The 13,084-nt window shown below is 37.6% G+C and overlaps 1 protein-coding gene and 2 long non-coding RNA genes across 3 annotated transcripts; 1 reads left to right on the plus strand and 2 right to left on the minus strand.

Moving 5' to 3' along the window:
* Window positions 1-5,007: 5,007 nt before the first annotated feature.
* LOC121601216 (DDB1- and CUL4-associated factor 13-like) lies at window positions 5,008-6,503 on the minus strand. The gene is made up of 2 exons (XM_041930024.1): window positions 6,388-6,503; window positions 5,008-6,312 (listed from the first exon to the last, which is right to left on the minus strand). Exons 1-2 carry the CDS (start codon window positions 6,420-6,422, stop codon window positions 5,082-5,084), a joined length of 1,266 nt encoding a protein of 421 aa, XP_041785958.1. The 5' UTR covers window positions 6,423-6,503; the 3' UTR covers window positions 5,008-5,081.
* Window positions 6,504-10,596: 4,093 nt separating this feature from the next.
* On the plus strand, window positions 10,597-11,656 carry LOC121601218. The gene is made up of 2 exons (XR_006006033.1): window positions 10,597-11,136; window positions 11,200-11,656. It is a non-coding gene; the product is annotated as an uncharacterized LOC121601218 (long non-coding RNA).
* A 99-nt stretch (window positions 11,657-11,755) lies between these two features.
* Window positions 11,756-12,673, minus strand: LOC121601217. The gene is made up of 2 exons (XR_006006032.1): window positions 12,001-12,673; window positions 11,756-11,935 (listed from the first exon to the last, which is right to left on the minus strand). It is a non-coding gene; the product is annotated as an uncharacterized LOC121601217 (long non-coding RNA).
* Between the last annotated feature and the right edge of the window lie 411 nt (window positions 12,674-13,084).

Raw genomic sequence — 13,084 nt, forward strand, 5'->3', positions numbered from 1 at the left:
CCATCCCTATTCAGCAGTAACATTATGCCAAAAGTATGAATGTGTTGCGCAGCGACCACATCGAAGGTGGCTGTTTGAATTTATAATTAAATAATTTATATTTTGTTCTTAGTAGGCTATGATAGCTTGTAATTTAGATTATAAAAGGAGGAAATAATTATAATAAATCAGTCTTACACCAGCATTTGATGAGTGCGTTTCTCTGTTTGGTGTTAAGATTCTCCCGGGTGAAGCTTTGGGCGAATACGATTGCCTTCTCGACAACGCTTAACGAAATCAGTAGCGGCGCTACCACGGAATATACCTCCCAATTTACATTGGAAAAGAGGTAACATTTTTGATTGAAACAAATATTGATAGGATTTTTAAAATTCTTATTTTACAACGATATGTTATAAAACATTATTGTAACCTTATGAGACAATTTTTATTCAAATTTGACAAGTAATTCAAAAGATATACGCTTTTAACTATGAAAAACATAATTCTTCCATACAAAATGTATGGCCTACCCGGGTAGGCGGTTGTACATGTGAAGGGTATATAAACTTAAATAACTTAAAAAAATATTTGAACATATTTGATATTTTTTATATTTTGCACATGGGTAGAAAACATCTTTTCTGAGGCATTTTTAAAATTTGAAATCGATACGATTTTTTAATTCAAAGTAATTTTGGAATAAAGATGCAAGACTTACCCGGGTAGGCGGTTGTACACATGACGGTTAATGTTTGTACCATGGTCGACCTGAGTTCAATTCCATTTTTTTTGTTTTTTTTATGATTTAAAGTTTTATTTAATTTTTAAAACATCCAGCTCCAATAACTTCAAACCCATTTACTCATTGTTAGAAATGCGTGTTTAATAGTTAATCTGTTATTTTTATTGTTTTATTTATTTCTTTTAATTCTTTTAGTATCAGTACCCCTTCATACAAACAAACCAGTAAATAGCACGATAATGAATAATAATATGGTGGCGCAACTGGCAAAGTGATTCGAAGTAGAACTAGCGATGTGGTTGGTAGCATCAAGGATGAAGCATGATCATGAGTGGAGGGAGTGAATCCGAATGTTCATTTCTATTTTTAGCTCTTTTTTGCATGGGTTCATCTTTCACGTGTGTTCACTATCCCCGAAAATGATCTGTATTTCGTTGGTCTTTTCGGGGATAATTCGTTAACGAATTATCCCCGAAAAGACCAGCGAAAACCAGCGTGGTCGGGAGCTTGGGCTGTCAGCTGTTTGCATTGTATAGCAATTTTCGAACAGCTATCTAAGTGGGTATAATGTACAGGTGGGCTTATCCCAAGGTGTATGAATTTAGAAGGCTAATTTTTATCGCATGTAGCTTTCTTTCCTCTCTAATAATGAATTAATACATAACTACATTAATAAAAATTGAATAGAAACCTGTAACAAGGTAACAACACGGTCATATGGGTTTATTGAAAAGGACATTTATAGGGATAAGGGTTGTAGAAAGGGCATAGATAACCTTTCAATAAATAGATAAAATACCCAGCGGTCAATATACGTATCTGAAATTCGTCAATATACGTAACCCTGTTAATGGGCCAAATTAACTAGAACTAGCAAAGAAGAGTACAATTGTAGAATTCAAGTCAACTGTAGTAACAGGAGTTATATTAAATCGATTGTTACCTGCTTACCTTGTTTTGATTTCCCTGGCCAACAACTGACTGATTTGTTGACAAAATACAGCATGCCCTTCCCACGATAATAAGCGGGGCGATCCAAAATTTGGAGTTTTTTCATTCACCAGATTTTCATTTTTCGCCACATTGCAATATAATGGTAGCATCTGATACAGTCTTGCATCTCGTTCATTTTCGGACAATATTTTTGTCAAATTGATGTATTCTTCAAACAATTTGCAAAGGTGTAGCATCGTTAAATTCACATTTTCGATTTCATCGCCTCCCGAAGACTTCCCAAGCGAAATTTTTCGGGGATAATGAACACAAACTCATGCCATCTCTTTCTATTCATCAGCCCTACTCTCTCACACGCATCGATGAACTTTTACACATCTCTTTGTTCATTGTACTATATTTGAAGGGTTTAAAAGTGATAGATAACAATTCATGTTCATGAACTAGTTATGGTCAAATGTTAATGGTGTAATGTTTGTACCATGGTCGACCTGAGTTCAATTCCATTTTTTTTGTTTTTTTTTTTTATGATTTAAAGTTTTATTTAATTTTTAAAACATCCAGCTCCAATAACTTCAAACCCATTTACTCATTGTTAGAAATGCGTGTTTAATAGTTAATCTGTTATTTTTATTGTTTTATTTATTTCTTTTAATTCTTTTAGTATCAGTACCCCTTCATACAAACAAACCAGTAAATAGCACGATAATGAATAATAATATGGTGGCGCAACTGGCAAAGTGATTCGAAGTAGAACTAGCGATGTGGTTGGTAGCATCAAGGATGAAGCATGATCATGAGTGGAGGGAGTGAATCCGAATGTTCATTTCTATTTTTAGCTCTTTTTTGCATGGGTTCATCTTTCACGTGTGTTCACTATCCCCGAAAATGATCTGTATTTCGTTGGTCTTTTCGGGGATAATTCGTTAACGAATTATCCCCGAAAAGACCAGCGAAAACCAGCGTGGTCGGGAGCTTGGGTTATCACTTTCGTTGGGATTTATCTCTGCTTGACTCATATTGGAAATGTTGTTGATTCCTGCCATAACATTGAATACAAATTAATTTGTTTTATTTACAACACTCTTCAAATCATACCTTTTATTTCTGTGAAATAATGAGTCATTTCTCCAGCATATGATAAAAAATTTAATAAGTCTTAAACAGTTCAGATATAAATTATTCCGCATACAAATAAGTAGGTTATACACGGAACAAAATAATATAATTTTTCACAATATTTTCACAATATATTTTCACAAGATCAATATTGTCTAATACTTATCGATTTTTTGGTAACATGAAAAAATGCTACGATGCTATGACTTAAATTTAATTTGTTTACACGATATTTGTTGTAACAAATGTTTTACCAACCTACACAAGATTATGTAGTAGAAAACAACTGTCGCAAGTAAAATAATTACAATGGCCAAAAAATAACCACTTCCACAAGATTAGTCACACTGTATGGTCCTGTGTACCTTTTTTATTTATAAAATCCCCAATATGCATATACAGGCGTCCCCCGAGTTACGACCCCCTCGAGTTGCGACGATTCGCAGATACGACGATTTTGATTTTGACAGTGAAAAGTTGTCATCGAGAAGAAATTGATGTATATTTTTGAATTTCTGAGCTGATAACCGTTACACACACATTTCCAAAGATTCCACTACTACCCGTTATTGTATATCTATATCGTGTAAACGATTTTTTGTGTAAAATTAATACATTATCGAACATTGTTTCAAATAAAAACACGATATGATAGATTTCGACTCTTCAACTTCGGTTATAAACTTAAAATTGACAGATATTCGACATACGACCTTTTCGACTTACGCCTTGCGTTGGGCCTTTTTTTCGGTCCCAAATACAGTCGTATCTCGGGGGACACCTGTATTTAAAAAGGTTATATCAATCATTCGCACAGGTAAATCCACAGCAATTGCTCAGTAGCCATTTTATAGCACCACACCTGCAGCACCAAAGCTGTCTAAAATTTAATTTGTGAGCCATTAGAGCAGATTCGAGTTAAACTTTCGGAGAATCTTTCTGTTTTGTCCAGATTACAACAAGAGCCAATAGATGGCGTAATTGAAAAGCTGTGTGTGTTACAAAAGGTGTGTGTCGCGAAACAAATGGTTAAAAATTGACAGTCGTTAAAAATTTACCAGAGTCATTAAAAATTGCTCGAATTTGGCATCACGAATACATTGAATTCATTTGTCAATTTTAACGACTGGTCTTATGCCGTCGTTAAGAACGATCGTTAAGAATGTATATACCCTACCAGCATTAAACGGCTTTGAAGGCATTCAGAAGGCATTTAAGGCCTTTGTCGCCTTAGAAGGCGAATAAAGATTTCAACCGAAACTTTCACGGCTGTAACGGGTTCTCTTCGAAATCTTTCAACTTTTTGATTCAACAAGAACAGATAGCTTGCCGCCATCTTAGCTTGTTTATATACTGAATTTGCACCTATACCAATGTAACTGCCAAATAGAGCAGTGACAACGCTTTTGCTTCCGAACCGAGAAAGCGTGTGTTCAAATCCAGATTTTTATGATCTTTTTTCTGCGTTTATTTCTTTTTAAATTAATTTTTTCTTACTATAATTACTTGAAACAAAATTTATGTGAAGCGAAATTAAAATAATACCTTTTTAAAAAAACATAATAATTACACTATGTTCACCGTTCATTATCAGGATGGGAGAAATATGTACCTCATTTTTCCTTTTATTTTAGTTATCGAAATGAGTTTGATATATTATTACCTTTCAATGAGTTGTTATTTAACAACCGAATAATGTAGACCATCTTTAATAAAGTGAAATAGCTCAGAGCTTAACGCAAGAGAACATAACACGTAAATCGTGCTATCGAATCTCACGCTCATATCTGGGAACACTACAACAGTGCAGTGCTGAAGACGCTTGTAAGGTTTTTAAACAAAAATGGTCTATCACTCTGTTACGGACGTCACAAGAAGTGTAAACTCAAAAAGTTTACGCTTGATTTGTATGGGAGAGCGTAAACTTCCTGTCAAAAGGTTATAGGTTTGTATGGCTGAGATCCAGTTTACTCATAAGTTTACGCCTCGTGTGACGTTCGCGTAAGTGTTAACTGAGAATCTCTCCAGTTAAAACACATCCAGTTAGCGGTCACCTACAGTAATTGTAATTGTACGGGTAAGTAGAATAAAGAGCAAACAAACAGTCTTTCAATGGGATTAGAAAAATGTTAACCATTGACGATGGAATGATAACCGATTGTATTAGTTCTGTAATGTAGCAATAAAAACAACATGTAGCAAAGTAGAACTAAATGATACATAATTTGTATTTATTGAACAAGATGACCTATTTCAATGCGGAAAAATTAAGGGAACGTTTGAGCTAGTGTTCAGATCTAACAACCTTAGTTTTAGCTTCTGCTACGTAAGGTACACTACCAGGCTTTGAATTTCGGCGTTTGTTTTCCTCCTTCTTTTTATTCTTAAGCTTTGCGGTGCGAATTTTAGCCTGTTGATTAAAAACGATTTTCGGTATCTGGCGATGCTGGGCGATACGTCTTACAGATGGATGAGCTGCATATTTTTCCTTGAGAGCAGTATTGTAGTTAAATGCATTCTTTTCACGCATTTGTAATGATCCCAATTTTTCGGCTGCATTTGCCTTCCATACACGAAGATTCATCTCATCGGATCCGGAGAAAATATATTTATTATCCATACTCCAGTTGACGCACGTGACGTGTTGCATGCGTTTTGTGTGGTATATTTCTCTACTATTAGCCTTTGCTGCGTCAAATATACGAATGGTTTTATCATAGCTTCCGGAAACAAATTCTCTTCCAGTAGGAGCATAATCTACCGATGTAACTGGGCCTACGTGACCATGGTGTATTTTTAACGGGTGTGTAAACCGCCTAATATCGTACGTGTAAAGATTATAGTCTTCGTTAGCTACAGTGAAATAAAATGCTTGCATTGGATTCCACGAAAGCTGATTAGAACGTAGAGTCATCACAATTTTGCGGATGGGGTTTGTTTCACGTTGATCATATAATATTATCCCTCGATCCGAACCACATGCCGCAAGAAGTGTTGTTTCGATTGGATTGTACTTAATGTCTTGCAGTAAATCTACACCCCATTTTAGTTCCTTCAAAGGTTCGTTGCGACTTTCGTCCCAGATATGGCAAGTTTCACCACTTGTTGCAAAGTTAGGCCCCTCGTAGCTGTGGGATAGCGATGCTAGAACAGTTTTAGTTATTATCATGTTCGCTGGCTTAACAATATAATCTCCTGTCCCGTTGATATTAAAATTCCATGTCATAATTTTCTTATCGTCGCCAATCGTAATAATGCTGGATTCGTCGGAGCTGAATGCAATTCCTCGACAATATCCGACATGGGCATTAATACTCATCATACATGTTTTATCAGCCACATACCACAGCTTGACATTGCCGTCGTAAGCACCACTCGCAATAAAAGATATTTTAGCGTAGTTCTTGGATATGATAGAAACGCCATCACAATGACCATCAAGATTACCGACGAAAGGCTTCGCAAACGCTCTTTCCAGTTTGGTAGCATTCAACGCACGCACGTACTCCCTAGTGCTTTGAAATGGGTGTACTTCCTTATCATAATTACGGAAAGACTTGTGAATATCTTGTTTTGTCTCACGGACATACCTATCAGGGTTCCTTGTAATAACTTTTACTTTCATTTTAGTTAACACGGGGAACTGTAGGATGTTGTTCAAATCAAAACTAAAAACAATTAAATGTCTAACTATCCTCGTGCTCGATAAATGTCACAATTATCAGGCCGAGCTCTAGCAATTGCCGAATAAGACATCTACGGCTGCGCTCTGGCACCTATCGAACACGACATCCGACTCGAACAAACCCATATACAGTCTGTTCCCGAGTTACGCGGTTTCTGCGTTCCCGACGAATCCGCGTAACTCGATTATCCGCGTAAGTTGAATTTCACGTTTTTTGGCTAAAATACTATTGATTACTCGGATTTTTTTATTTTATTTAGTACTTTTATACACTTTATCATTTATTTGATATGATTCGTGCAGAAAATTCTAATGTTTCTGGCTTTTAAGCGGTTTTAATTTGTTAACCAAAATGCAATTTATAACAAACTTGAAGCAAATTGTACCGATTTGACATTTAATCTGTCAAATTTAGAAAACCGCCTATATCCGAATCCGCGTAAGTCGAGAACCGTGTAACTCGAGAACAGACTGTATTCATATGGAGGTGCATTGTCAGACACAAACAAACAAAAAAGACAAACATGTTAAATCCCATACATTTTTCATGTTCGATGCGTGTTCGATTGGTGCTAGAGCGCCGGGTAAGGCAGCGCTCTAGCAGCAATCGAACATGAAAAATATATAGGATTTGACGTGTTAGATAGGATAACCAACAAATTAAACATGTCAAATCCCATTCATTTTTCATGTTCGATGTCGTGTTCGATTGCTGCTAGAGCGCCAAGTGAGTCGAACAAACCCATATAATAATGTGGCGCGTGGCCACGCAGGTGACTAAGGCAACGGTAATCGCTGATGCGGGCGTGCGTGCGTTTTCTGAAAATGTATGGAATTTGACACCCGCTGCTGTCACCCGCTTTTATTGCAACCACATACGTCAGAATAAAACAAAGATTTTTCCGCACTCACGCCCGCACGCCCGCACGCCCACAGTAGCGATTACCGCTGCCTAAGGCCCGTGTCTGTGCTCTATCGCATGCGATTTTATCGCACGTGCTGTCAAACGCTTTTTCGTATAATATTGCGATTATTTGGATGATTTTAATAATATAACTATTATGAAAAATAAAGTTGAGATTGTTCTTACAAAACACCACACATTTAGTTTGACCGATAAAATCGGATGCGGCATCCGACGAAATCAAAATTTTTTGATTCCGTCGTACGACGAAATCGCACGTCCGACGTTATCTATCAAATCCCATATAAAATTTTGACAGGCCTTCCGATAAAATCGCATCCGATGGAGCACAGACACGGGCCTAAATGTTGAAAAAATATTCTACCTTTGGGAGCCACTGTGTACAAGCCTTAAGAGAGTTCGTCATGCGCCCGATGTTAGGCTGCGCTCTGGCACCAATCGAACACGACATCCAACTCAAACAAACCCATTTACAGTCTGTTCCCGAATTACACGGTTCTAAACTAACGCGGATTCGGATATAGTTGGTTTTCTAAATTTGACGGAATAAATGTCACATCAGTACCATTTGCTTCAAGTTCGGTAAAAAATACATTTTTGCTAGCAAATTGAAACCACTGGTTGACAGGAATATTAGAATTTTGTGCACAAATTATATCACATAAATGATAAAGTATATAAAAGTACTAAATTAAATCAAAGACTCCGAGTAATCAATAGAATTTTAGTCAAAAAACGTGAAATTCGACCTACGTGGATATTAAAGTTACGCAGATTTGTCGGGAACGCAAAAACCGCGTAACCCGGCGCTGTAGCACCAATCGAACACGACATCGAACATGAAAAAAAGGCCCGATTATTAAACACAAATTGTAAAGACAAGTTTTCAAAATCGGAAGATTTTGTATTATGACATCCGTTTGTGTTGTGAGTTGGAAAAATAAAATTTGTCGAAACACAAACTTACAAGCATACTGCCAAGATATGTATTATTAAACACAAACGGAAATCCAAAATTGTCAAACTGCTTTTTGTCACGGAAAGGCGCCAATCACAGATTGTTTGACCGACACAACACAACAATAGAGTTGTTGCTGTTGCTGTCACGGCAAAATATAAGTATTATATTTCAGAAATAATCAAATTTTATCATTGTAAACAAAAATACGTGTCCTGCCATATCCAAATCGCGATATGCTCGAGATACTGGTAACGTGCTGCTGTTATGGGTTAAGAAGCTGCTGTTATTTCCTTCCTCTGTTGTTCTTCGATGGTAGTCGAAAGATGAAGAGCTCACGCACCCGGGTTGCATTCAAAAGCATTGGATTCCAGCAACTTCTTCAATGAATGACTGCTTCAACAACCAACAGCATAGGCACATATAATTATCACATCTAATACAGCATACACTTTTAGGAATAACAAGGACTCGGAGGGCTCGATCTCCGCCAGAATGTCAAGGAAAATTTCCTTCGACTCACGAAAATTTTTATTAAATCTGAAATAAACTACCACCAAATGAAACATGTATAACACGGTTTGCACAAATGATTCGCATGCTTAACTCACGTTTGGTTAGAAAGCTGTAACGGGTCGAAAACCCTTCGAAGCAGTCGGCGCTGTTTGGCCAGATCTACCGTTGTTTCTTCTTCACTGCTGCTATCGTCACTTACAAAGTGGGAGAAAATCATTTCGATGTTTTAAACAAGGATTGTTAGCTTGATAAACGATTGTGTCTTAATTAAAATTGTTTACTTTTTTTTATTTTGAATTTGAACATTTTGAAACATCGACAAAGGCTTTGACACAGCTTTAACGAAAGAAAAAATTTAACGAAACTTGTCTGTCACAAGAACGGTTTCAAAATGCATAACTATTTTCCGTTTGTCTTGATGCACTTGTCTTCTGTCATTTCCGTTTGTGTTTAATAATCGGGTTTTGTCTCTGATGTTCGATATCCACCTGAGCTGCAAGTGCCTTGGATGTCAAACGCTTCACAGTTACAGTAGATAGAATTCAATTCGGGACATTTTGAAGTTTATTTACGTAGTTTGTGTTTTTTGTTCTTAAAATTGCGTGCAAAATATTTAAAATAGCTATCAATAATATTTGCAATACTTCACAATCAATTATAACATCGAATATACATGATTAAAACGTATTAAACTTTTGCGTGTACATAATGCATGTGTATGCACTGTATGTGTTTCCGCATGGACAAATGTTTACATTTTTCAATATTGAATTTGAATGATTTTTATATTATTATTGATGTTAGTACCAAGTAAATGTTTTGTTGAATCTTTCCCCTGCAAATGGATATTCATTTAAACTATGAAAATGCTTCATTTTCTAGATGAAAAGTTAGGCGTATTTTAGTGCCATGACAGCGATTGCATGGAACATCTGACAGAGCACCTATCGAACAGAGTCGTGTTTGTTTGTCTCGTTCGATTGGACTCAGAGCACCGCCTAACCTGGCGCTCTAGAACCCAAAGATATGAAGACCAGGTGGTCTCGTCCCATACAAATTGACAACTAATTTCAGAATCATAAAAGGCTCCTTTTGACAGAATGGGTGAAATGAATTTCCATAGGAACCGTTCGCTTTGTTCTTAGCAACACATACGTAGTACACATTGGTGTCCGCATCGACGGCATTATTTTGATCAAATAATGGTTTTTAATTAGTTCAGATTTGGTTTAGCTTAAAATAAGAAATATTTTGAGTGCTTTTTAAGGTATTTCAGTGCAAATAACGTAGATTCTAAGAATGTTTGTGTATTAGGCAAGTCGTGAGAAAGCTTGTTTGGGGAAATGTTTGCATTCATGCTGTCAAAAAGTGACGTTTAACTTTTGATATAAAAAACAGGCTATGAGACCACCTGATCTTCATACACTTTGCTAGAACCAATCGAACGTGACATCGAACATGAAAAATGTAAGGAATTTGACTATTTTGTCTTGTTTGTTTGTTTGTGTCTGACAGTGCACATACATATGATTATATGGGTTTGTTCGAGTCGGAATTCGTGTTCGATTGGTGCCAGAGCGCAGCCTTAGGAGACCGTGAAATGACGTTTATAGCTCAGGGTTGGCTAAGCGAATTGACATATATTTTGAGAAAACGAATATATGCGCAATCTGAGATTGGGCCAAAGTGGGTAGAAAGGAGGTGTCATACAGAGCAAGGTTATTAGACTCTATACAGGTTATGACAAAAGCCTGTTTTGGCCGATTTCCAATAAAAAAATGAATGAAAAAATTTTGACAGACAAATTGGAATGGTTTGTTTACAATTGGACTGGTTTGTTTACAATTCGACTGATTGCAACTGGATTGCAATCGTGCAATAGTACGATGTTTTAGGTTGAATTGTTCAATTATTGTAAATCTAATTTTAATTATGTACTTTCTACTGGACTTGTGTAGAAAGTGGAGAAGGGATTCCGCTATGAATATTCGTGTGTTATCGTATTAAGACCCAACATGTACGAGTTGAAAAATCGTTACGTCGGAAAACGATCTCAGGACATTAACTTAAGTTTGCTGCAAAATCATGTGTGTATAAGGAATAAGGGAGAGCCGATAAAGAAGCGGATGAAGTAGCCAAATAGTGAGCATATGCTGGACGGAAAATGTATGCAGCGGCTGGACATAAAAAAAATCATATCGAACGACACGTTTCTAACCGTAGATTAACATCAAACCAGTCTCTAACAGCACGTGGTAATTTGATTCATATTTTAGTGAAATGAAAAAGAAATAATTTTATTTTTTAATTTCTCGTAGAATTTCATCACACGAGATTCTTTCCGTCCAAGAACAGTCCTGTGATCTAGTGATGGGCGTTTCGGAGCGCACCAACGGCTCCGGACTAACGGGTCCGGAGCCAGCTACGCTCCGACGGCTCCGTAGCCGGCTCCGCTCCAAGGGCTCCGCAACCGGTTCCGGACTAACAGCTCTGCACTCACGGCTCCATTCCAACAACTGCGGAGCCGGCTACGAGTCCACTGTTCCAGAGCCGTCGACGAATCAACGGCTCCGAACTAACGATTCAATAGAGACAGCATTGCATGCTAGCCTAATCAAAAAACGAATATATCTTCTCGTGGAAGCTAACACACGATGTGATTGCAGTATTGACATGTATGACGTCATAATATTTTTCATGTTTGATAGAGGCAGATAAACCCTATCCACATTATTTCACTTTTCATACAAATTATATGATAAAGAGAAGGAGAAAGAGATGAATATGAGGGTCACCGAGAAGAGCACTTGTGAAGGAAGAGTAGTGGCTGAGCCGGGGAGTAAATGTTGAACGGTCCTGTTGTAACAATTATAATTAGGAAATAAACTATAAGTATATTTGTGCTTATGCATAGTTGTTATTTAAGTTATTGTCCGCGGTTCCATGTCGGTTCGTTGCAGTCGTCATGTTCGAGACGATCGTCTATGCTGCCACTGTTGCCGTTCCAGTTCAAAGAAAACAAATATTCATTCCGTTTTGGCTGCAGCCTTATTCCTGTGGGGGACGATAATGCATGTCACCTTGGGTGTAGCTTAAGCAGTGTTTTAGTAAGGACATACCACACAAGCTTCTACCTTATCATCATCTCAGCACCGCAATTTCGAAGGAGGGATACGCATCATCACCGCTGCCGCAAGTTCGTCAGTGCCGTCGCGGTCCTTGTTCGGGTCAAGTGCAATAGCGGAACGAAAGTGATGCCGGTAGCATTTTTTGCACCACATCATCACAGGTTCCCTGACCAACATCGTCAAAAGGGTGTCATCACATCGATACTCTTTCACTGAATTGTTCCGTGTCCGTTCCAATCCGAATAAAGGACGAGCTGTTATGCGCGAAGCGACATGGGATCTGGCCACTTCTCATACGAGGGGCAGCATCTGCCCAGTTTGGACACTGTTGCTGCTGGACGGCATGAACTCTCGTCCACTGAAGCTAGGACAGCAATACCAAACCTGTAGAACAATTGAAACTGATGAGACAATCCGACGATATCCAGGGCATGTAAGCAAAATTGACTTAGCATTAACCAATCCAACATAGAAGTCATATTCTATAAATGATATAACTAGTTAGCATGAAGAATAATTGTAGCAGTAATTTCGTCTTCTGTAAACTTATTTATGTTGCTCGTGCCAAGCAACAGCTGGTCGGCATCTATTTTGACAGAAAAGTTGTAAACAAGGTATCCATAATGGTGACCCTCTCAAACGCTCTGTCGTAACCTGTATAGAGTCTAATAACCTTGATACAGAGCATTTGGCCATCAAGGCTTTAGAAAAAAGCACAAAACCAGGATCGACGGCAGTTGTCAAATGCGACGAATGTTGCTGGTATACGGGTATGATAAATGAATTGTTTTCGTTTAACAAATATTTGTATAGCTCTAAAAACTTGTATTTTGCATCTACACGTTATAAATCGGCATTTTCAACGTGATATTGCGGCTGCTGCCTGTAAACAAATATCGACGGCTGTTGTCAAACTGCATCTCAAAATGGCAACATGCCAAACGCTAAGAATACACCTCCTCTATATTCCACCTTGAGATTGCGCATCGTGTATTAATACGGTTAAGGGCGGTGGCAACGCTTTTTCGCATGCGATTTTATCGGACGGCCCAAAGTGGGTATAGGGACTAGGTGG

This window comes from Anopheles merus, unplaced genomic scaffold (genome assembly GCF_017562075.2).
Source record: "Anopheles merus strain MAF unplaced genomic scaffold, AmerM5.1 LNR4000039, whole genome shotgun sequence".
In the NCBI taxonomy this organism is placed as follows: Eukaryota; Metazoa; Arthropoda; class Insecta; order Diptera; family Culicidae; genus Anopheles; species Anopheles merus.